The sequence below is a fragment of the Humulus lupulus genome, chromosome 2, assembly GCF_963169125.1.
Source record: "Humulus lupulus chromosome 2, drHumLupu1.1, whole genome shotgun sequence".
Lineage (NCBI taxonomy): Eukaryota > Viridiplantae > Streptophyta > Magnoliopsida > Rosales > Cannabaceae > Humulus > Humulus lupulus.
The window spans coordinates 9,378,991-9,404,800 of record NC_084794.1 but is presented as its reverse complement, the minus strand read 5'-3'; the positions used below and the strand labels follow the sequence as shown (position 1 = coordinate 9,404,800).

Sequence of the window (25,810 nt, the reverse complement as noted above, 5' to 3'; positions counted from 1 at the left end):
TAAAGAAAGTTAAACTCCCATATTTTTGCACATTGATGGCTAAAAAGCCATATTTTTGAAAAATCCCCAACTTTTTATGGCAGACATGCCCAACTCCTTTTTCTATTAATTAGTTAATAATAATTTTAATTAATAAACTTAAACCTTATCTGATAATTGCGCTTTAAAAATAGGATCACAAAAATTAAGATAGAGGGAGTACTCCAACTTAAAATTAGATAAAGGTCATTTGTGATATATAGACTTTGATGTAATCCTGTTGTGGAATTAATTTCTGACAGATTTTAAGTAATACTTACTACTATCATGTAATTTTATTCATAATTTTTTCTTAATTATACAATATAATCGATTTATGAAAGAGATTACATTTATATGTGCTTGTTTTTCTATTGATAGGACTGATTATATTTATATTATAAATGCTTTGATTTATACCAATTTAGCTGATTCACTATGTAGATAGTTTTTTTTTGTTTGCTTCCACTTTAGGGAAAGAAAAAAAACTAATTTCACTGTGACAAAGTTTTTTCCAATACAAGACTAAATTTTATTATAAGTCTATGGTTTAATATTTCTCCTCCAAACAAAGTTCCATTTTACCTTAATGTAGCTCAGAACATGTTAATGATCCCCAAATTTTATTATCAAACTCCAATACAAGACAGCAACACCACAGGGGACTTGCAACTCGGATACAAACCTATACATTTTGTAATATATATAATCCCACATCGATTGAAAGAGTTATTTTGATTGTTTAATAGACTTTAACAAGGGTTTGGTAATGTTTTCAGTTTTTAAAATATAAAAATAAAATTATTTTTTACTTTTGTTTTTTATAAATAAAAAATCAATTTATTAGCACTTTTATCTTGGGTAGAAAAGAAAATGTGTCATAAGAAGCTCTCCTCCCTTCACGTTCAAATCAAATCAAGTAATCAATGAAATTTTGGGTAGAATTGCTTTTTTTTTTAAATAAAAAAAAAATCATTGAAGTTTTTCAAAATAGAAGTACATTTAACTAACTAAATATAATTACATTAAAACAAAAACATAAAGATGTTTATGTTGTTTCGGGCGAGGATAAAATCCATATGTGGGTAACAAATGAATGACTACATTTCGAAAAATAAGCCTAAAACATATTTGTCAATGTATGTTTAGTTTACTTATTTATAATCCTCTGAGCGATAAAAAACACCATAGAGTACAACATTGCAGAGTGCACAAAACTGGCAAAAACTAGCACGCATTCCCACTAAACTCAAAACATGTCAAACAAAGTTTCATTACATTAAGGCAAAAATATTTCAACTCAGCAGTACCTTCCCACAAAAGCAAATTAAAAAGAAATACAAATAGATTATAATAATTCAAAATGGTATCCCTATTCCAAAAACTGAGCTCCACTCCTAAGAAGACTAATAAAACAGTACAAAAGTGTTCGAAAGTTACCGCTGAAAATTTCAAAAATGGACCTTTTCCTAAGAACCCTTGTCGGATTTGGAAGCAGCGGCGGCAGCTTGCCCTCGGAGACGACCAGTCCTCCTGGCAGCAATGAGACCGACCTTCTGCCCGGGAGCAGCGTCTCTTGCAATGGTACTGGCGTGACCAATGTGCTGGTGGTTACCACCACCATGAGGATGCTCCACAGGGTTCATAGCAACACCACGAACCTTAGGCCAGCTGTTCCTTTTGACTCTGAATTTGTGATATGCATTTCCTGCCTTCAACATTGGTTTCTCGGTCCTGCCTCCACCCGCAACCTGACCAATCATAGCTCGGCAGCCACTTGGCAAAATCTTCTTAGCTCCGGATGGAAGCTTAACTCTACACAAAATGAAAACAATGTAAGATGGAAACAAAAACCCCAAACTCAGAAATCTAACAAAGCCCGATTGGGAATTTGGATTGCCAATTCAATTCCATGAATACATCAATGAAACACGGTACAATCCAAAGGGCAATAATAATGCAAATGGTCTTAGTAAATAACATCAACAACACATAACATAGATACTGATATTATCGAAAATCCAAAATGGACTCCAACTTCTCAGTTGAGCTTAAGCATCATCAAAATAAGATCATGCCTTGTAAATTCTAATTATAAGCCAAAAAAATTATACAAATACATGTGCAATGGAATTGAACCTAGCAGAAACCATCTAATAACATTTGTTTTTCATCTTAAATATTTGAAATTAGTGATTATGCTGACAAACATACACACAGATTAATCAAAACATACCATTAAAAATCAAATCTTGAGCCATACCTGCTAGTTCCATTATCCGGGTTGTGACTGATGACGACGGCGTAGTCACCAGATGCCCTAGCGAGAACACCACGGTCACCGACGTGGTGCTCAACGTTGCAAATGACGGTACCTTCAGGAAGAGATCTAAGAGGAAGGACATTACCAACGACGAGATTGGCCTTCTTCCCACAGTAGATGAACTGACCAGAGTACAAGCCCTCTGCGGCGATGAAAAGCTCCTTCTGGTGCTTGTACCTGAATGGGTGACGGAATGTGACTCGGGCCAGTGGGGCACCGCGCCCTGGGTCGTGGATGATGTCAGTCACGACTCCTTTCAGGTAACCATTGCGCTCGCCGAAGTCCAGAGACCTGAACCGAGCTGGACCCTTACGGTGGTGGGTGTGGGACTTGAACACCGATCCGGCACCCTTACGCTGTGCCCGAATGACTCGTCCCATCGCTAGGGTTAGGGTTTTGAGAGGCGACGGCGAAGAAGAAGAAGTGCGAGACTATTACTTGTTAGACTGACCCAATTACTCATATCGTAAAATTTTCTTATGAATTTTTAAAATAATAATAAAAACTGCCATTTTCGTTAAGGCCTCTTAGTTGTTCATTGATTTGCAAACTAGTCCCTATTAAAATATATTTGTTAGAAATTATGACAAAATTTCTAAAATTGTTACAGAGTCTACTGTTGGGTAAGGGAGACAAAAATTAAGAAAGAAAGAAAATGTGGTGGGAATTTATTTACTAATGTTGTTTGGTTTTTTTTTTTTCAAATGTTGTTTGCTAATTAAGAAGAAAAAATTCAAAATAATATATTATTTATAAAAAATATATAATTTCACTATCAGTTAGAGATGGAAACGGGGCCGTAATTGGTAGGGATGCTCCCCCATTCTATCCCGTCAACTATTTTAATCTTCATCCCCACATATTCCTCGTCGGGGATGAGACAGGGAATTCTCGCGAGTACTTATTTATTAAAAAATAAAATAAACAAAAATAGATTACCTAAAATCAATATATATATTACATTGTTTTAATCACTTAAAATATTAAATATGTCCAAAATAAAATTTAATTTTTTAAAAAATATACTAATATGCTACAAAATCACATAAAGAAACACGTAAAATATATATAAAAAATGTTATAAAATAAATAAAAAATTAAACGGGACCCTATTAGGGTGGGGAGTGTTATCCACATCCCTGCTCCGTTTAACATTCGGGGTGAGAAAATAGCCCTCGTACCCACCCCGTTCCCCATTTAGACGGGAATCCCCGCCCCATTAGAGGTGAGTATCTGTAAGGCCCCATCATAGTAGGGAAAATTTACATCCTAGTAACAATATGTTTAACTTATATAATTTTAATATATTGTATATGGTAAATTAATAAATATTTACCAAAATTAGTTAAAATGTATAATTTTGAACTAACTTATCATATACAAGTTATTAAAATTATATTGTTTAAACAATTGGATACTAAGTTAGTTCTAAAATAAAGAAGGAACTTTACAAAAATGCCTCAAAATTAAAAAAAAAATACTAGAAACACAAAATTAAAAAAAAATTACAAAAATATTGAGTGGCATAATCATAAATACGAAGTTTTTTTTGTAAAAAATATTTACAAACTAAATAGAAAATTATTACAAGCATTAACATAATTGTTACAAACTATTATTCGTATTTTAAAAATATATATATAATTTACAGGGTTGTGTGTAATTTTCCTAATTTTAATTTTGTGATCATTGGTATAACTTAGTGGTACTACTCATCTTTTCACTAAGAGGAGGTCCCAAAGTTTGAATCTCCCTCTCCCAATGTCAAAAATATATATAATTTTAATTTGAATTTATACTTATTTGATCTCCCATTTTAACTTAGATTCTACACTTAAAACTTTATCCTCAAAAAAATATTATTAATCTCTTGTTTAAAATCTCATCGCTTCTTGTTCATGATTTTGTTGATATTATTTCGAATAAATGAGTCAGTTTGCAAACTGACCATAATGAAAACTTTTATTAGCAAAATGATTTTTGAAATATTTTTATTAGCAAAATGACCACCTTTTAAACTTAACTTAATAATTAATTTAATAAATATAATTAACATTAAATTAATTTTTCTTTATCATTTAAAGAAAAAAAAAAGGGAGTAAACCCTAGGGAAAAAGACCGTGACCTCTCTTGAAGGTCTTCCTCTCCACATTTTCTAAAGTTTTCTTCATCTTCATTGAGTTCTTCTCTTCATCTCCATTACAATACTCAAGTCTTTCTTCTTCAATGATATTCATATTCACATTTGACTTAAGAAAATCAAGAAACCATTAAAGAAGAAGTGAAAATTCCATCCAAGAATTGTAAAGGTTAGTAATTGACTATAATCTCACGTTTAACGATTGAGTATTTGTTATTTACAATTATATAACAACATGAAGCATAAATTTAGGTTTTTCTAAGAAAAAAATAAAAATCTGGTGTGAAAATAACCTCAGTTCGAGGTTGAAGACGACCTGTAATATGCGACCATATGCGACCAAAGGCGACCCTTTGGTCGCACATGGTCGCTTAGTGTAAATGGAAAACTATACTATGCGACCATGTGCGACCATGTAGGTCGCACATGGTCGCTCAATGTAATCGAAAAACTATACTAAACGACCATATGCGATCTTAGTGTAATTTTCAGATTCACACATGTGGTATTCTTATTTTGCACTTGTTAATTTGAATATTTAACTTTATGACAGGTATGGATCACATCTTTATATGCATGGACTATAATGGTGAGTGGAAGATTACAAGTAATCGTATTTGGGAATGGTTTGGTACTGGTTGCAACAAGGGATTTGTGGTTGACCGGAGTATCAAGTTTCATCAACTAGTGAATAAAGTCTATGAAAAAGTAGGTGTTGATCGAAATTTATATGAAATTGAAATAACTCATAAGGTGGCTAGTGAAACATTCAACAAGATGGCACCAAGTAAGATTTGTGGTGATTCTGATGTAGAGGATCTTTTGAAGGAGTTGTACAAAGCTAAAGAAGTGATTCCTTTGTATGTGTGCGTCAAAAAGAATAATGATAAAGGAAAGATGAAGCTTGTCAATGATGGTGATGGTAATGGATTCACTGGTGATGATGTTGAATTTCGTTGTGATGATGATGTTTTTGATAATGGAAGCTTTTACGATAACTATTTTGGGTGTCATGTAATAGATCAATTTCCAAATGATCCAAGCTATGTCCCAAGTGAAGATATAGCGCAGAGTGGTGAAGACATCATTAGTTCCAATCCCACACCAGATGATATAGTACATGAGGGAGGTAACAATGTACTCGAGGAATGTGAGAAAGTAGTTCAAGAAAATAATGATGTAATTGGGAATGACAATATAGTCGGGGGAGGCCAGATTATCCCTTATCAACATTTTGATACGTTTATGAGAAATTTTGCACAATTTAATAGAGAAGCAAGTCAAAATAGTGGCAGACATGATGGATCTGATTTAAAAGTGGGTCAACACTTTGAGAGTAAGGATGATTTGAGTTATTATCTTAGCATCATCGCCATTAATGGGAGATTTGAAATGCGAACAACCAAGTCTGTGAAGGAGGTTCGTTGTATTAGTGAAGATTGCTCATGGAGAGTCCGTGCTACAAAGATGAAAGATTCACATTTCTTTGTCATTCGACAATACTATAGTCTTCACAGTTGCTCATTAATGAACCGAAATGCCAATCATAGACAAGCATCCAGTCGTGTTATTGGTTCTCGTGTACAGGGACACTTTAAGAATAGTAAAGACCCACTCAACCCAAGAAGCCTCGCAGGATTCATGCGTGAGGAAATGAAAGTTCAAGTCAGTTATTGGAAAGCTTGGAAAGGAAAACAGTGGGCTCAAAATTTGATTAGAGGAACGGCCAAAGAAAATTTTGCCTTGCTCCCTTCGTATTGTCACATGTTGAAGCGGGCAAATCCAGGTACAGTTACCCACATTGAACTTGATTAAGAAAATAAGTTCAAGTACTTTTTTATGGCTTTAGGTGTGGCCATAAGAGGGTTCACTTACATGAGGAAAGTAATTGGTATTGATGCGGCTTGGATCAAAACTAAGCATAAGGGTGTGTTATTAGTAGCAACTACACAAGATAGTGAATATCATACTTACCCCATTGCATGGGGTTTGGTTGACAGTGAGAATAACGCTTCATGGACATGGTTCTTAGAGAAGTTGAAGGAGTTGATACCTGATAGCTCAGACTTATGTTTTATTTCTGATAGACATCAAAGTATCAAACATGCAGTTCGTCATGTTTATGTTATGGCTTCTCATGGGGCATGTTATTGGCATGTAAAACAGAATATAAAACACCGTTTCAAAAGTGCTGCAGGGACTAAATTGTATAAGAAAGCTGCAATAGCGTACCGTATCGAAGAGTTTAATAAACACTTCGACCAACTTCGCAAAATATATCCACGTGTCACTAAGTATCTTGAGAATGATGTCAAGTTCAGAAAGTGGTCTAGAGCACATTTTGGTGGTAATCGATATGAAGTCATGACCACTAACATAGTTGAGTCAGTGAACAATTTGATGCGAAAGGCAAGAGAGTACCCTATTATTGCTATGACCGATTTTATCATAAGCACGATGGGACAATGGTTCCTTGAACGTCGACGGGAAGCATATGCAGTGACAACTCCATTGACACCGAGGAGGGAAGAAATATTACGTAAAAGATGGGATGAAGTCGGTTCATTGATAACTCTCCAGTTAAACGAGAATGAGTACAATGTGATGTGTGGAGAACTCGATTCAATAGTAAATTTAAGGTCAAAGAGTTGCACGTGCAAAGTTTTCGATATTGATAACCTTCCATGTATCCATGCAATAGCAGCAGCAGGAAAGGCACAACCCCAAAATACTGGGGAACTCATATATTCTATGTGTTCAAAATACTACACGTCAAAATATTGGTTATTAGCATATGCTGAAACTATTTATCCTGTTCCTCCAAACTCACAATGGACCGACATTTCTGAAGATGTTATTGCAGTACAAGTGATAGCACCTCCTGAAGACAAGACTAAAGGAAGACCAAAAATCAATCGCATACCTTCCCAAGGTGAAGTCCCTAAGAAAAAATATAATTGTGGAGCATGTGGACAATCAGGACATAATTCAAAAAAATGTCCTAGTCGACAAGTGCCATCAGATGTTAGAAGCACAACTCATGTGTGATTTATTATTATTTAGTTCTCTAAATACTATATTTAATGTTTCTTGTATTTGATCTATGCAAACTTGATTCAGATCTATCTGTCAAATTTATGCTAATTAAAGTGCTTAATGTGGATCTTGAGAAAGCTTGTGTAGAGTCCAAGAACTTTACTTAGCTAAGATAGATAATAGTATGATAGTATTTATAGCATTATCTTTGTTACTGTGGATTTTTGGTTCAGACCGGGAATTATTTGGACACTCATAGTAGTACTTATAGATTTTCTAAGTTTAACCTATAGTTTAAGAATATTAAGTATAACCTAAGGTTTGATTAATGTGACTGATATTAAGGATTTTATTTATTATATTATAAGGTTTAGACATCAACCAATAGGATTTTTAAGCACATGTTATGAATGGTAATTAAGGATTAAGTATTTTTGAGGATTAAATTAAATAAGAGTAAAGTTTGAATGTTATAGGGTCAGTCAGCAGCTTTGAATACGTTGAAGGCTTAGTCAAGGCTGTTTACTCCATTCAAACTTAGCTAAAAATGTGTAATTTCGTGTTTAAATATTCAGCGTATGCCGATATATCGCAGCTATAGGGGGCGATATGTCGCAGCATGTCGATACGGAAAACACGAAACGATGCACGGTCGCCTCGGGCATACTGGCCCAGGCGATATATCGCCTACAGGGGGCGATATATCGCCTCCTCCGGCATGAATTCAAACTCTTTTGAATTCTTTTCCTTTCAGCCATTCAAACTTCTTCAACAGTCCAGCATCTTTTGAACGAGTCTTCAGCCTCTGCTGAACGATTATTCAAATGATTTTCATCTAAAAAGCCATTATTTTTATTCAAGTAAAATCAAGATACTTTCATTCCCAAACTCTATAAATAGGACCTAGTGCCCAGCCATTTCTTCACCTTTTACTCTAAGTTCAGAAGTTGCTAGTGTTAAGTGAGTGTGAGAGTGTAAACACCTGGTTTGGGAAAATCATAAGCTTAAACATCATAAGCTTATCAAACACTTTGGGAAGTGAGTTCTATAGTATTTCGGTGGAGGTTAGATTGATCTTGCAAATCTTTGAGGTAAACCCAAAACTCTAGTTCCTTTCTGTATTTTATGTTATTTCCTTTCTCAAAACCTTCTACTCAGTCCCCTAACCTTATTCTTATTTTGGTTAGGGAATCCAAGTTCTTAAGCATATAAGTCGGTAAGTATGTTTTTTATGGTTTAGTCTTTCCATCCCTTTCATTTCATCTCCTTTCTTCTTTAGACTCACTCTTTCTAATGGTTATTAGGAGTGTTCCAAAAAGTCCCAACTCAGTCCACATATCCCGGTAACTTTGGTAAGGAAAATAGGCTAGAATCTATATGTTTATGTTATCCTATGTGTTATGTTTTCATATGTTATGAATATGTTTTTGATGTGTATGTTGTAGGCTTGGGCTTATGCCCTATTTGACTAACAAGACCCCAAAAAGATTGTGGGCATAAGCCTATTTAGTTGGTAGGACCCCACTAATCTCATGGGCATAAGCTTGTTTAGTCTATGGGACCCCAAGTAATAATGACCATTATAATAAGTGCATTATGTGTTATGATATGTCTTTACGTTATTATGAAATTGATGTGTATGACTATGTGTTAGATTTTTCCTTGCTGGGCATTAGGCTCATTCCCTTCTGTTTATGTGCAGGAAATAAGCTTTAGAGGCGGTAAGATTCGTGACGCTTAGAGGATGTGTATCGATGGTGAATGGAGTCAAGGAGCCGAGCGTTATTCGATTCGAGGATGTAGTCTTGTTTGTGTTTTTTTATGGTTTCAAATGTATTTTCCGCATTTTCTATGTAACCCTTTTTACTTTAAGTTGTTTTTGTTTTAAAGACGATGGGTACCCATATCCTACTTATTTTTATGAAAGTAACCTTTGTTTCTACAAGTTTATAATAAATTATGGTATTTTCGCAAATGTATGTTTTAGTAAGAATTTGTATGTATAGTTCGATAATGGTCCAAGAGTCTAGATTAGTGGGTCATTACAGCTTGTGCGACCTTAGTGTATTTCAAAGTGTATCATAATATTGGTTTATACGACCTGTGCGACCATGTGCGACCATGGTGTATTTCAGAGTATATCCTAATATTGGTCTATGTGACCATGTACGACCCTATGCGACCATAGTTGATTAATTAATTTTTTGATAATTAATTACAATATATAAGTGATGACATCATTTCTATACATTATATAAGTTTGATTAACAATTTAATTACATTATCTAAGTGTGTCAATATATAATTAGATTATGTGACCATGTGCGATCCTGTGCGACCATATTATATAATTGTTTGTAATCATCTAAGTACATTATGTAAGTGAGTCAATCATTTAATTACAATATATAATTAGATTATATAAGTGCTTTCACCATTAAAGTACATCATATAAGTCTTTGTAACTATTTAATTACATCATTGAATTACAATATAAAAGTATAAGACCATTTAATTACTATGTTATAAGTGATTTTATCTATGAATTTCATTTAATTAGTGCAAATTCAAGGTCTTCTTTAAAATGGTGGAAAAACCCCAAAAGATCATGATGGTCGCTTAGTGCAAATTCAATGTCTTTTGTGGTTGCTTAGTGCAAATTCAAGGTCTTCTGAACTCCAAAAGACCATAATGGTCGCTTAGTGAAAATTCAAGGTCTTTTATGGTCGCATAGTGCAAATTCAATGTCTTTTGAACTCCAAAAGACCATGATGGTCGCTTAGTGAAAATTCAAGGTCTTTTATGGTCGCATAGTGCAAATTCAATGTCTTTTGAACTCCAAAAGACCATGATGGTCGCTTAGTGAAAATTCAAGGTCTTTTATGGTCGCATAGTGTAAATTTAAGGTCTTTTATGATTGCTAAGTGCAAATTCAAGGTCTTCTTTAAAATTAGTGGAAGAACCCCAAAAGACCATGGTGGTCGCTTAGTGAAAATTCAAGGTCTTTTATGGTCGCATAGTGAAAATTCAATGTCTTTTGAACCCCAAAAGACCATGGTGGTCGCTTAGTGAAAATTCAAGGTCTTTTATGGTCGCATAGTGCAAATTCAATGTCTTTTGAACTCCAAAAGACCATGATGGTCGCTTAGTGAAAATTCAAGGTCTTTTATGGTCGCATAGTGCAAATTCAATGTCTTTTGAACTCCAAAAGACCATGATGGTCGCTTAGTGCAAATTCAAGGTCTTTTATGGTCGCATAGTGTAAATTTAAGGTCTTTTATGATTGCTAAGTGCAAATTCAAGGTCTTCTTTAAAATTGGTGGAAGAACCCCAAAAGACCATGATGGTCGCTTAATGCAAATTCAAGATCTTTTATGGTCGCATAGTGTAAATTTAAGGTCTTTTAGGGCCGCTAAGTGCAAATTCAAGGTCTTCTTTAAAATTGGTGGAAGAACCCCAAAAGACCATGATGGTCGCTTAGTGAAAATTCAAGGTCTTTTATGGTCGCATAGTGCAAATTCAAGGTCTTTTATGGTCGTTTTCTGCAAATTTAAGGTATTTTATGGTTGCTCAGTGCAAATTGAAGGTCTTCTTTAAAATTGGTGGAAGAACCCCAAAAGACCATGATGGTCGCTTAGTGCAAATTCAAGGTCTTTTATGGTCGCATAGTGCAAATTCAAGGTCTTTTATGGTCGCATAGTGCAAATTCAATGTCTTTTGAACTCCAAAAGACCATGATGGTCGCTCAGTGCAAATTCAAGGTCTTTTGAACTCCAAAAGACCATGATGGTCGCTCAGTGCAAATTCAAGGTCTTTTGAACTCCAAAAGACCATGATGGTCGCTCAGTGCAAATTCAAGGTCTTTTGAACTCCAAAAGACCATGATGGTCGCTTAGTGCAAATTCAAGGTCTTTTATGGTCGCATAGTGCAAATTCAAGGTCTTTTTGGGTCGCATAGTGAAAATTCAGAACCCAAAAGACCATGATGGCCGTATATACTATATTAAGGTCTTTTAAAGTCATTTTTCCCACAAAAAGTATACAAAAATTAGAAACTATGTATATCTAGCTAGCTAAGGATCCGCACTACCCACATATAATTGAACTGCATATGCCTGTTTGAATGTATCTATGTTGTTGTCGTTGAGCACCAATGTAGCTGACTTGTCGCACTTATCGGCAATGTGCATTTCCATTGTCTTAAGCATGAATATACCACAATCTCCGCTATAAAGATAAATTTAACTACGTTAGTACCAAATTTGCAAGTTTGGATTTAAAAAAGAATATATAAAATAAAACTTACGTTCTCTTGTTAAGAGGAACAGTATCTGCAGGGGCTACTTTTATATTCATGTGACGATTGCACTGATGATGGAAGTTTTCAAAATGGCCACTGCCTTGAAGTAAAAAAGGAAAATATTCTGCAAGTGGTTGCACAGATTTTTTCATGGCCTCTATAGAGATCCAGTGACTTGGAATCGAGTCATAAATCCATATCGTCCAATTACGGATGTCAATTACCACTAACATCCAGTGTTGTTCACCGTCATTCCAAGGCACATAGAAGTAATTGACGTCCGACCAAACTGTCGCCCTAACTGGTCTGATTCCATCAACAAACAACATTAGCTCTGGAGTTTTTTTACATACATTACTATTTTCCTGTCGAGACGCGTGGTATAGTGCACGCACATGTTGTCCAAACTCATCAGTCAATATGCATATATCTTTTGGAAAGATATTATGAAATTTATCCATTCTTTTTCTAAATAAATAGGTAATTTCATCGACATGCTGCCAAAAAAATATTTATTAATTATGATGTGAATATAATTAGTATTATATAATTATTATGATATATTTGAATGATAAAGCTTACCTCACTATCAATATATCGTTGCTTTGCCAACAATATCTCAAAAAATCTTCTGTCATGTGACATCTGGCCACAACGAATATAACTTGTACCACCTGTATCGCCATTGTACCACCTAAAGAATGCTTGCACATCATCTTCAATAAGTTGCCTAAAAGGGTCGAAAATAGCAGGTTCTAACTTAGAGTATCGACGTTTCCTCGGCCACGGTGTGAATGGTGATTTCAAGCTTGGGGCCCGTTTTCTAAACCTCAACAGTCGACCATCTCGAACGATTTGTTCTACCTCGTCACCAGGCTCTTCATTAGTAATTCCTTCATAAATAATGGATGGCGGTGTCTCATAGGAATTTGCAGACATATGAGACTGTGTGGTGACTTCGTTTTCTGCAGATTGTGTAGGAAAACCAGATGTTGTATTCTCAACAATCTTCTCTCCTACAGGCGTGGAGGCTTGGCCACCCTCCATGTTCCTTTCTCCTATATGTGTTACAAATCCATCTCCAAAAAAGTGTGCATAAGATGGTGAATCCTACAACCATGAAGTTACAAGGCATATTATTATAAATAAAAATATAGATGACAATAAAAATAGCTATATTAAAGTTATTGCAAATAAAATTTACTTGTTGGTTATCTTTTGTAGTCTTTTCTCCTCCAGCTCCAGAAAGTTGTGCAGCTATAGGTCGAAAGATGTCAATCAAAACATCAAATCTTTCTAATAGTGTCTCATGCCTCACTCTATTCAAGTAAGCATGGTCGGCGATGGTTGCCATTATTGCGTCGTGCCTTTCTTTATTTACACGTTCAATCTCCTCATATCTTGCATTGTGCAACTTTTCTTGGTCGGCTATCAAACGCTTCACTGATTCCAATAACTCACTACGAGCATCATAAGAAGAGGGAGGCTGTGAAGATGGATGCATGTATGATATTTGACGAATTGGACTGATTTGGAAAGGCTCCATATTCGAAGATGGAGGCTCCACATCCGAAGATGGAGGCTCCAAACCCGAAGATGGAGGCTCCACACCCGAAGATGGAGGCTCCAAACCCGAAGATGGAGGCTCCACATGTGGCGCAGAACACTGTGGATCACGTAGAATGACATCACCCACTAAAAATGAAGAAATCTGATCAATTACGTCATCTTCATTGTCCTCGTAGCAACCAAGCCTTTCATAAAAAAGTTCTTCCTTCTCCTTTGAAGTTGGAGCTAATGTAGGTCGCACAAAAAACTAATACACAAAGAAAATAAACTAACATAAGTTGCCTTGATCATATTTTTTTAATACAAGACAATAAATAATTTTGTATGTGGATAAATACCTCAACATCATTTTCTATTACTTCTGATATTCTTGTAACTGTGAGTTTATGCTTATCATTTATTTTCCAACCAAGCCATCGAGGAATATGGTTTCCTGGGATTCTTTGTCCTACCATGTCGCCCAACTTTGGCATTGCTTCACAAATCCATATCTATAAGAGACAAAACAATAATTCAAATCATATCACAAAATGTAATAAAAAATATCCAAAAATAAATAAACTTAATAAAAATATAATCATAATAAAAAAATTTACCATAAATATCCAAGGACAACTAAAGAAGTTCCACTTAATCTCCTTCTCAGTGGGATTATTCTTCATATCTTTTTTCGTGATTTGCTCTATTAGTTTCTCATATGCCAGCTTCCCCCAACAATATTTGTCAAATATATCTAGCCTGTCCACTATCTGTAGCCATTTAAGATCTACTATCGAACCAGGACTTGGCATTATTAGAAATGCGCTGAGCAAATAGATAAAGCACAACTTCACTCTGTCCTTAGTCCTACATTCTTTTGATATGCTATCTAGAGCATTAGCTATGTCCTCTATTTTAATAGACATCTTGTCATTGAAGTACTTTTTCTTTAAATTGTTCTCAGAAGAAACAACATTCATTTCTTCAGGTGTTGGTCCGCCACTAGTGTACAATCCAGATACTATTGCAAACTCTTGGAGAGAAAACCTCATAGGTTTGCCATTAATCAAAAACCATAACTCATGCCTCTTTTGGCAATCTACCATCCTCAAAACTATCTGGTTTGCTAAGGTGTCAGGGAAAGAGCCTCGAGTGTCGAGGTCCAACAAACGACCCAACTGGGTGCAATGTTTAAAAACGACATTGTCAGAATTTGAAAGCCAATCTTTTATTTGGTCTATTACACTCAGCACAGATCTGATGGTAACTTTAGATTTTGCAACTGTATTAGTAGTAATGACACGGGGTATGCAAGGAAGCTCTGTCGTTAATACAGTTCTAGGCATCTACAATAATAATTTGCCAAATGAATAAAAATATATAAATAATAAGAATATAAATATAAAAACTATAACATGAATTACAAATTTAACTAAACAACCCAAATTTATTAACTAAGCGACTTTATGCGACCAAAAATTTAACTAAAAGACCTTGTGCGACCATGTGCGACCCACATGGTCGCACATGGTCGCATAGGGTCGCACAATATATTCCATATATTTTGCAAATCATGTGCGACCATGTGGGTCGCACATAGTCGCACATTTCACAACTTCATTTTTTTTTAATTTTCAAGTATTGAATAATGAAAATTTCGAAATGCAAAGTGTAAAATTGATTGTTGCATTTTATCTATTTTTTTCTTTCATTTTTATATGATAAAGATAACATTCAAACACTAATTTTCATGTAGAAAAAAAATAAAAAATCATAATACTTACTTGTTCACATTCGTTTGATGGTGTGGGAATTGTAGTTAATACATCATTGGTTGATTCCATTACAATTGTGGAAGAATAATTATTGCAAATAAGAGAATGAAGAACAAAATCCCAAAAATATTAATGGAGAATGAAGAAGAATGAAAAGAAGAAAATAGTTTTTTTAGTCTTACTACAAATAGGGGAAGGGGGGATTGGTCGTTGATGAAGAAGACAAGAAGAAGAAGAAGGAAAAGAGAAAGATATTTGTGGCTGGTCTTTTTGGTCTTAGCAGAGGAAGAAAGAAATGGAGTGGAGGGCTAGTCTTCTTGGTCTTAGCTATGGAAGAAAGCAAAGGGAGAGGAGAAAAGAAGGGTATCGTGACAGAGAAAGACTTGGGCTGGTCTTTTTGGTCTTAGCAATGGAAGAAAGCAAATAATTGAGAGGAGAAGAGAAGGGTACGTGAGTTAGGGACTTTTGGAGATGGCTGGTCTTTTTGGTCTTAACAATGGAAGAAAGCAAATGGTGAAGAGAAGAGAACATGCACTGTATCGTGAGGGAAGGGATTTTAGGGTTTGTTGTTAATGTGAATTTTTTAAATTAATTAAGTGCCATTTCATTAATTTTTAATAAATTAAATAAATTAAAAATAAAAATAAAATGAAATGTTATTTTGCAAATATCAGTTTGTTAGATGGTCATTTTGACAAATTCCTCCGAATAAATCTAGATGTATGCTCCCCATTATTTTTCCAAAAAACATAATATAATCATAGAATCGCATGTCATACATTTAAACATCAAATTCATAAATTAAAACAGACACAAAGATGTAGAAATTTACGAATATGCAGCGAAAAAATGTCTCATATTCCTTTAGATTCTCTATCACTTGTCCTTTATGAATGCTATGAATTGTCAAGAATCCAAACTGCATAGGCTGTGCCAAAGTCTTCCAAGCCTACCTCTAAATCAAGTCTAATAATGAGTGGGCAAGTTCTCAACACATGAGATAGAAGACGGAAGAACATGAGAATGAGCGGCCAAAAAGAGATTACAATGTCTAGGTTTTTACTTACCCAAATAAATCGACTGGGGCTATCTTATGAAAACCCTAGACCTTACATTCCTTATATAGGCAACTTAATGAGTTTTATTTTAATTAAATTAATTAAAATAATAAACAAAAAATCCAAAGTCTTGGACTCCCACATATAGACTTGGGCTTAATCTCTTTATCTTGAATTTAAATCTCAGTTGGGCCTAAATTCAAAGTCTTTTTATTTATTTATCTTTTAATTAAATAAATATTATTTATTTATATTGACACAAATTTATTAATATTAACAAATTTTCTCAAAGACTCTTTTATTCCCAAATTTATATTGCATGTAAATATCACTAAATTGACCTTGTCAATTTGATAATTAAATCAATTGTTCGAGACTCTTAAACTTGATTTGTTAAAAGACGACATGACTACCATGGATCCATGAATACAATCTTCAATAATTTTTCGTGAGTTTATTTATTAAATAAATTATCTTACAATTCATTAATTCCTCATGACTCCACTACAGATTAAGAATTTAACTCCTGAATTCATGGAACACATTTTCCAAACCACAAATACGTTATCCATTGTTATAATCATTACAATCAGTCAATCCTCTATCAATGACTTACTAACGAGTCGGGTGCAAATTACCATTTTATCCCTCATCAATATTTTATCCTTAACTCCCACTAAGTTCCTTGTAAGTGATATTTCTGTAAACTTAATCACAGAAATGAGATTTCAATCATTTAACCTTTTGAACAAAACAATTATGGAAATCATATTTTCACTTCTCATACAGAAATTATAGATTTCATATATATGAATAATATTCTCATTCAATTATACTACTAACTCTCCAAGATGTAAGTATGGGCTAGACCGCAGGGTAAGCTGGTAACGAATAAGTCAAAATATTAAAATAATATAATTAGTAGAATATTATCACTCATAATTAAGATTGACTTAACATATGGTCAATATTGTGACATTGATTAGATTCGATAACAACGATACATATTTATCTATCAATATTTAATATCGGTCCTAGTCCAATGTAACCAAATACTTCCGATCTTATCTACTTGGTCAATGACTTGGACAAGACATCACACCCCGAATGTGTAAGTAGATCATATTGTAGATTACCTAATCAGTAATTACAATTATAATCCACTGTGACCTGGTCATTATAATTGTAACTATCCATATTTTTTGATTTTATGAATGTTTGTATTAATTGAATAAACATGTAATAAAACAGGTGAACAATGTGATTGAATAAACAAAATGATTTATACTTCTTTTATTGATAATAAAAACATGTTACATGAGAAATATGGTTATATTAAGGGCATAAAACCCAACACTTGGTGACCCAAAACATCTCCAAATGTCTCCAAACTTGTTGGATATACTTAGATACCTCATTGTATCACTCTAGACCCATAAAAGTCAATTATAGATGCATACTACAAAATCTCATGTTTTCACTTCAACTTAAGTGAAAATCGTTAAGTGTTTTGCCCCATATTATGCAAACAACTTCACAATTATATTTAACAAATCTCAGTAGATATTTGCAGCAAAAGTATTAGAGGAGTGCTAACAACAACCTCATATTTCAACCTCTTAGTCAATCTCTGCCCCCGAAAACACATGCCGGAGTATTTTTTTTCATAGCAGTGTTTGTTGTAGTTACAACATCCAACCTGTAAATCTTAAACAAATTTCGAATAGCTTATAGTGCCAAAAATAGATTTGTATTTTTTTGAACACGTGTGGTAAACTGGATTATTAGAAAATACAAAGACCTTTGTTTTTCGACATTGTTAACTGTTCATAATTTTTTGAAAATTTGCGGAGAGGATATTGTAACTACAACGAACACCGTCATGAAAAAAATTTGGAATAAAATACTCCGACATATATTTTTGGAGGCGGAGGTTGACTAAGATGTGGAAATTGGAGGTTTACCATAATACTCCTCAATGTATTAATACTTTGGTCAGAGTTGTACTTATGTTCTCATTTAACAAAAGTACCTTCTATTATTCTATCTATAAAACTGTGTGTTTGTTACAATATCACTATGTTAAATGCACACATAACATTATTTAAACTGGCCAATTACCTCTTGGTGGGGTGGTTGGGCCTTGAGCTTTGTAACTCAATGTTGGGAAACCCCATACCATCAATTTGTGCATATTATATAATATGTATAGATTTGTACCCCAATAAGGTGGTGTTGCAGGTCCCCCATATGATAATAATTGTGGTGTTGTTGTCCCCCATTTTCGTGGCAAGGTTCGACACTCCTTCCCCCTAAGAGTGTACCTGGTGGGTTGTATCGGGTTGGGGTTTGTACAAATATATTGGGAATCATTGTTGTGTTTTGAGCTATAATGTACACATTATTTGTAACATGTAATGAATTAAAAAATATTATTTAAATTAATTCCTATTTTAAAATTAAATATATATAATATTAAAACATTTAATTTATAATAATCTAAAAACTAAACAAAATCCTAAAAAAAAATATTGGTATGTTTAAAAAATAAAGAAACTTCCTAACAAAAAGTATGAAAGTAAAATAAAATAAAGAAACTTAAAAAAATTTGACACGGAATTTCGTCAACTGAGAAATTAAAAGCATGAAGGTCAAATGAGATAAAGTTTTTATGTGGTTCAACTTGTAATGAAGTCTAACCCATGAGTCATTGTAATTTTTAAGGACTTGTAGAAGTTCAAATTATCTTTGAGTTAACAAATGGGTAGAGTTTTGTCTTGTTCCAAAATATTGTGTTTTTACAAATGACTCTCATTACTCTATTCATAAGCAGCAATGAATGATTAACAAGGTTAAGCAAGAGTTTCTTACTCAAATTTTAAATTATGGGGGATTTGGTATAATTACATTAAGATGGTTGCATGGCCACACCCTAAAAGCTAATAAAATGGATTAATGAACCTAACTCCAAACTCAGCCACTATCATATAACATCTTTTAAAGGGTAAAAAGTGGTACTGACATACATGAGAAATGAGAGGAGAAAGTAGGTGTTTGATGGATCCAAAACGAGTATGCTTTAAAAATTTATAACTCGCAAGCGCACGAATCGTATATGAAATATATTGTTCGTGTAAGCATGAGATCGAACCCAAAGGAATTGTCTAAAATAAAAAAGAAAACTATTTTAAATCAAAATTAATAAATTCTAACCTATCTCCAAAGATTGATAAGATTTTTGTATAATGAAAATAAAATAAAAGATAATAATAAAGAAATTAAATACAATATATATAAATAAATTACTAGTAGAAATCAAGATGATAAAATAAGATTATTAAGGTATTAGAATCCACAGAAAATAAGTTCAATAATATTTATAAGTACACTGATTCTCAAGTTTCATTAATAGTAGAAATTAATCAACTATCACTTATTCAAATTAGATATTATATTTAAGCACAAATTATCATGGAATTGCAAGATTTATCCTTACTTTTAAAATTATAATTTCAAAGTATTTAATGTAAATCAATCTAATGAAATAACAAATAAATCAATTAATATTATTTATAAGCCAAAACATAATATTTTTGTTCTAAGCATTTGATGTGCACAATTTAATGGCACACCTTAATCAAAGAATATTATGATTTTGCACTAATGAAGAGCAAAGTGTAAATATGTTATAACAATAAAAAATACAAGATATTTAAGATGAAATAAAATATTTGAAGAAAAAAATCCATAAACTTTATTGCACAAAATGGGAAATCAACACACAACATAAATACTATATAGTTACATATTGTTCCATCATCACCTTAATAATCTTAAAAAGATTAGAAACTCACAACTATAATAGAAATTACAAACCCAAAAATTACAAACATAAATAGAAAAATTTGGAGGAGGAACCCCCAAATTTTTCTCTAAAAACTCATAGAAAAATGACCAAAAAAAAGAAAAAGATGAAGAGAATGGAGGGTCTTGAAAGTGTAGAAATTAAAGTGTAAAACCTCTCCTCAAATAAGCACTTCCCAAATGGTCTTAAAATTTTTCTATTTATAGCAAAAATGATAGTATTAAAATAATCAATTTAAATTAATTAAAGTGATTAAATTAATAATGATACGGCAAATAGGGGTAAATTACAGGGTGTAATGATGATTTTGAGGTAAAATGTGTAGAGAAGTTTGTGGAAAAAATAGCATTTTTGGGCAAAGGGGACAAATGAACATATATGCTTTTGTTGGGGTAAAAAAGGGGCTGTGGTAGCTGATGGCAGTTGTGTTGGAGGCTTGGGTCGTGTGGGCCTTGGAGCTGGGCAATTGGGCCTGGGGCGTGTGGGGACGTGGACTACTGGGAGGAGCTGAAGGAAGCAGCTGGGTCGAATGGGGCCAGGCCCGTGTGGTGCTGAAGGTGTTCGGCTGGGCAGGAGGCCCAAGTGGGCTTGGCTGGGCCTGAGGTTGCAGGTGACCCAGGAGGCTGAAGGAAATGGGTGGGCCGAAGGAGTGGAGCAGGCCTGGGGCTGGACGCCTGGGCCGGCAGGCATTGGGCCTGGGCCCTTAGGCAGCTTTGGGCTAGAAAATGCCACTTCTTGCTATTTTCTTTCAAAATTACACCTTTCTCTTCTTTATTTTCAAGCATAAAATGCAATAAATTCCCTACATTATAAATCATAATAAAATATTTTCAACTATAAAATAAATCAAGTTAATTATTGAAAATATTAATTATAATTTAATTTATATTTAACATTTAAGTTCAATAATACAACATTTTTTTTACCTCAAATTAAACAACAATAATTCAAATAATGAACTACAACATTTTACAACAAAATAACTATAAAAACACACAAAAATATATAAAATCAAAATAAATCCAATAAATTCAAAATTACTTTAAAACTTAATAATTCAATGAAAAACTCAAGAATTAAGCAACAGTTAGCACATAAAAAATGGTAAAATCACTCTATTTTGTAGAGTTATCAGTGTTGCTCCATTACTCCACATGGATGATATGGATTGACAATCTAGATTGCGTCGAGCCATTATCTGATTATGGTCACATTTGATGTCAAAAGTTGGTGGGACTGTAGGATCTCATGCATAATAGTTTAAATTAGGATTTTCATATTCAAAACAAGAATAACACATGAAAATCAGGAATATGTGTATATTGAAAAACAAGATATGAATGAAATACACATAAATCACTTACATGTACACATCAGAATTAAATGACTCCTCCATTTTGATTCTCTAACATTTTGTCCTTATTGATTGTTAGGTATTGTCATTAATCAAAACTGATAGAATAGTATCACATTCTTCCAAGTTTTTATCTAATCAAACCTAATTTAGTGTGAGCTGGTTCTCAACACATAAGATAGAAAACTAAAAGAGGGAGGCACCTAGGGTTTAATTTTGTAGAGTTTTCACTTACCAAAAAATTGCTTAACCTTTGCCATCACAGTAACACTTCTATTTATAACCAAAACCTAGGACATTAATTAATATATTTAATTATCAATTAAATAATTAAATAGATAATTGAGATATTTTTCAACTATTTGCCTCGGAATATCTTATTTGGCCGCCCACTAAAGTGGTAAACATGCCAAAATAGTTGTTTTGAATTTGTTTTCCAATCTGATTCAAATTCAAAACTTTATTTATTTGTTTTAGTATTAATTAATTAAATCATTGTCAAATTCACTAATTATAATTTGAACCTTAATTTATTTTATTTTATTTATATCAATACTAATTAATCAATATTAATAAAATTGCTCAAGTGACTAGAAAAAATCTTTCTTAAGTATTTCCAACTAAATACTCAATCTCTTATTTCTTTACTTATGATTATTTATTTCCACTGACCTAGCCAACTTGATATTTATATTTGATGATTAAATCAATATTTTAAGACTATTAAGTCTAATTTAATCAAAGACAACATAAGGACTGTAACGCTCTGGATAGCCAAGATCGCTACACTGTGTACTTATAAAGTGCAAGACTTGCTAATCAAGTCATTAATTTAAAAACGTGTCATCAGCTTCAGTGTTCTAGGGTTAAAAGACATTTTGGCCTCAAAGGATACATTTTATAAATTATAAACAGTTTACAGAAGGGATCCCCAAAAGATCAGTGTTTAAAAGCTGCTTTGCAAAGCTCAACAGTTAAAAGTAAACATTAGCCATACTAAGGCAAAATACAAGGTTTTTGTAACGCCCTGGTTACCCCAGAACAGTTACGGTGAACGGTGGACCAGAAATTTGACTCGCTACCCAAGTCCTTTGGTAAAAAATGTGCTCTAAGTGTTATTAACTAGTTAAGGTAAACTAATAAAAAGGAAATGGATACTTTCATTACGAACTGCTCTGCAGAGCTAATCAAAACATTTACAAGTGGTTCTCAGTACAAAATGGTCATTACTGTTTTAAATTTACAATTCTGCCGAGCTAAGCGGCAAAAATAGGGTAAACCCCCTAGTTCCTCTGAGAACTCCTTGGCCGTGGTGGTCAAGCGGCCGCATATGTACACATCACCACCTAAGCTCTCCACTCAAGGCTGGGTGAGTTTTTCTTTTCCTTTACCTGCACCACATAACACCCATGAGCCAAAGCCCAGCAAGAAAACATAACACTTTACATAAGCATTATCAAATGATTATCATTATGATCACACTGAGCATAAAGCTTTCAAACAAATGAGTGAACATCACATGAGGTCCTGACAAACCATACTGAGTGACTGACAAGCAAGTTACTAATTCAAATGGAAGAGTGGCTGCTAGGTAAGCCACTAGCCTTCAACAGGTTCTGGTAAACCATACTGAGTGACTGACAAGCATGTCACTATTTCAAGTGGGAGAGTGGCTGCTAGGTAAGCCACTAGCCTCCAAGCGCTTATTTCATTCATCGACCCTCGGGGTCGGCCTGGCATTAATGCTCTTTGAGTCATTCAATGCTGATAGTTGATTAGATCTAATCTTTGTTGGCTCGCGTTAACACGCTAAGGCCGTCCTGACTAATGAGTCAGCGCAACGTGACCAGTGCCCAGTACCACTGCCGAACCTGACTAATAAGTCACAGCTTCACAGTTGATACTAGCACCTTTGCCAAATCTGACTAATGAGTCAGTACCATGCACAAGTGAGCAACATATGCTAAGCATTCTATATTCAATCCATGTCCACATTTACACAACCAACATGCCTCATGAATATCCATGCATGTCACACTTGGGATGCAGTTTTCTTACCTCTGGTTCGAGCTAGAACGAATAAAAGAACGACCCCTGAGAACGATCAACATTTTGGTCCTTTAGCGGTTACCTGGTCATAACCAAATATGGGATTCCATCAATAAAATGAATAATAAAAGGTTCCCAAACCAAATCTAACCTCCGGGACCTCAAACACTACTCAACCGGGTAGTAGGTTCAACCCCGAGGCCTTAGGCTTGAATCCCCATGCTAAGAACTCCATTTTGGCCAAAATTCCACTAAGGGCCGCGGCCCTCCCCTGCTGCGCCGCGGCGCGCCCCTCAAACAAAGGTGGCCTTCTCTGTTAGCGCCAAGGGCCGCGGCGCACCACAGCCTCGCCGCGGCGCCCAGCCCAGACCAGCCAAAAAGGCTGCACGCACCAGAAATCCTCCCTTGCGTTTTTCCTCTCACACCAGCCCTTCAAACCAACCCAAAACCTCCTCCAAACACTCATTTTAACCTCTAAACACCACCCATAACTCACCCTCATCAAAACCCAAACTTATCTTCAATCAAAACCTCTTCAAATCCACACTTTCATCAAGAAATCAAAAGCTGAAAACTCAAAACTAAAACAGGGTATAACCAGAAATTACTGACTAAAACTCACCTTAAACCCAAGTTTGAACCTCCTTCAATGGCTGAACTAAGTCCACCAACCCAGCCCTTGGATTTCCTAGCTTGAAACCCCTCTTAGAGCTTAAGAACACCAAAGAAGGAAATGGAGAAGAGTAGTGTACGGGAAGGAAGAAGAAAGCCTTGTTTTGCTCTGTTTATTCTACAACCCTCCAAAGTCATATATATCCAAACCCCAAATGACCAAAATACCCTTAAATCATCTAAAGCTTCTTAAACCATTCTAAGGGTAAAATTGGTACTTTCCACCTATCCCGTTAATCATAATTAACGCCTCCCGATTCCCGCTAATCTCATTATTCTCAAACACCAATAATTCACATCCCGTTACCCTTCAATGCCCGGTAACACTCTAATCATTAAAAACACCCTGAGACTCACCCCGAGCCCCGAGCTTAAGCCTGTTATGACCAAACCGATAATTAACATACCATGATCGTCTCATGCCAAATGGCTCGAACAAACTCACATCATAATGTGGTCTCAAAATATATCACCAACACGCATGCAAATAAACAATTTACCCTCAACGGGCCAAATTACCATCACACCCCTGTAATTAGAAATATGGACTCACATGCATGCATTTCACATCATATTATAATATAATCAACATATACATGCATTTTATCAATTAATAATATAATTAAGCAAGTATGGCCCTCCCGGCCTACTATTCACACCGTTAAACACATCGGAGAATTCGGGGCATTACAGTTCTGGTCCTCTTGTCCCTGTAATCTTCTCAACCGTGGCGGCTGAGCGGCCTGCCATGTACATTCACCATGCAGAGCTCTCCAATCAGGGCTGATCGAGCTTACCCTTGCCTTTACCTGCAGCACGTAGCACCCATGAGCCAAGGCCCAGCAAGAAAACATCATATACAACACAGTAAATGATACCAGACAGTTAATTCATCAAGCATGAACTCTCATCAAATAACTCACAATAGACATTCAACACATATACTCAGATTCAAGATGCAATCAATCAATCAATCATATCACTCATATCACATAATATTCAGGGCCGACGACTTAGGCCGCTGATAACTCTACAAAATAGAGTTATTTTACCACTTTTTATGTGCTAATTGTTGCTTAATTCTTGAGTTTTTAATTGATTTATTAAGTTTTTAAGTAATTTTGAATTCATTAGTCTTATTTTGATTTTATATATTTTTGTGTGTTTTTATAGTTATTTTGTTGTAGTTTAATTATTTAAATTATTGTGTTTAGTTAGAAGTAAGAAAATGTGTGTTTTATTGAAACTAAATGTTAATATAAATTAAGTTATAATTAATATTTTCAAAGAATTAATTTGATTTATTTTATGTTTATTTTGTAGGGAATTTATTGTATTTTTGGGCTTTGAAAAGAAAAGATATAAAGCTTTAAAAGTAAAGAAAGTTGGTATTTTTGAAATACCAAAAGCAGCCGGGCCCAAGGCCCAATCCACTCCATCAGCACTCAGCCATTTTTCCCTTGCTGTGCCTCACGTTCAACACACCTCCCCACTTCAGCAATCAATGCTACCTCCATTCAGCTCCTTCAACAATGCTGTCAGCTGTAATCACCACACGTTTCCCTTCAGCTACTTCAGCTGCACACCAAGGTCTCTTTCAGCTTTCCAACTCCATCACACTCCCTGCCTCAACATTCATTTGGGCTTGCCAGCATCTTCGGCCCACCAACCC

The 25,810-nt window shown here is 34.4% G+C and overlaps 3 protein-coding genes across 3 annotated transcripts; 1 reads left to right on the top strand and 2 right to left on the bottom strand.

Annotated features, from left to right (window-relative positions):
- Positions 1–1,236: 1,236 nt before the first annotated feature.
- On the bottom strand, positions 1,237–2,804 carry LOC133817213 (large ribosomal subunit protein uL2z). The gene is made up of 2 exons (XM_062249666.1): positions 2,282–2,804; positions 1,237–1,833 (listed from the first exon to the last, which is right to left on the bottom strand). The coding sequence occupies exons 1-2, from the start codon at positions 2,719–2,721 to the stop codon at positions 1,488–1,490; spliced, it is 786 nt and encodes a 261-aa protein (XP_062105650.1). The 5' UTR covers positions 2,722–2,804; the 3' UTR covers positions 1,237–1,487.
- A 2,602-nt stretch (positions 2,805–5,406) lies between these two features.
- Positions 5,407–7,529, top strand: LOC133813897 (uncharacterized). Its single transcript, XM_062246929.1, has 3 exons — positions 5,407–5,426; positions 5,468–6,267; positions 6,331–7,529. Exons 1-3 carry the CDS (start codon positions 5,407–5,409, stop codon positions 7,527–7,529), a joined length of 2,019 nt encoding a protein of 672 aa, XP_062102913.1.
- Positions 7,530–12,817: 5,288 nt separating this feature from the next.
- On the bottom strand, positions 12,818–14,538 carry LOC133813896 (uncharacterized). The gene is made up of 2 exons (XM_062246927.1): positions 13,725–14,538; positions 12,818–13,633 (listed from the first exon to the last, which is right to left on the bottom strand). Exons 1-2 carry the CDS (start codon positions 13,857–13,859, stop codon positions 12,818–12,820), a joined length of 951 nt encoding a protein of 316 aa, XP_062102911.1. The 5' UTR covers positions 13,860–14,538.
- Between the last annotated feature and the right edge of the window lie 11,272 nt (positions 14,539–25,810).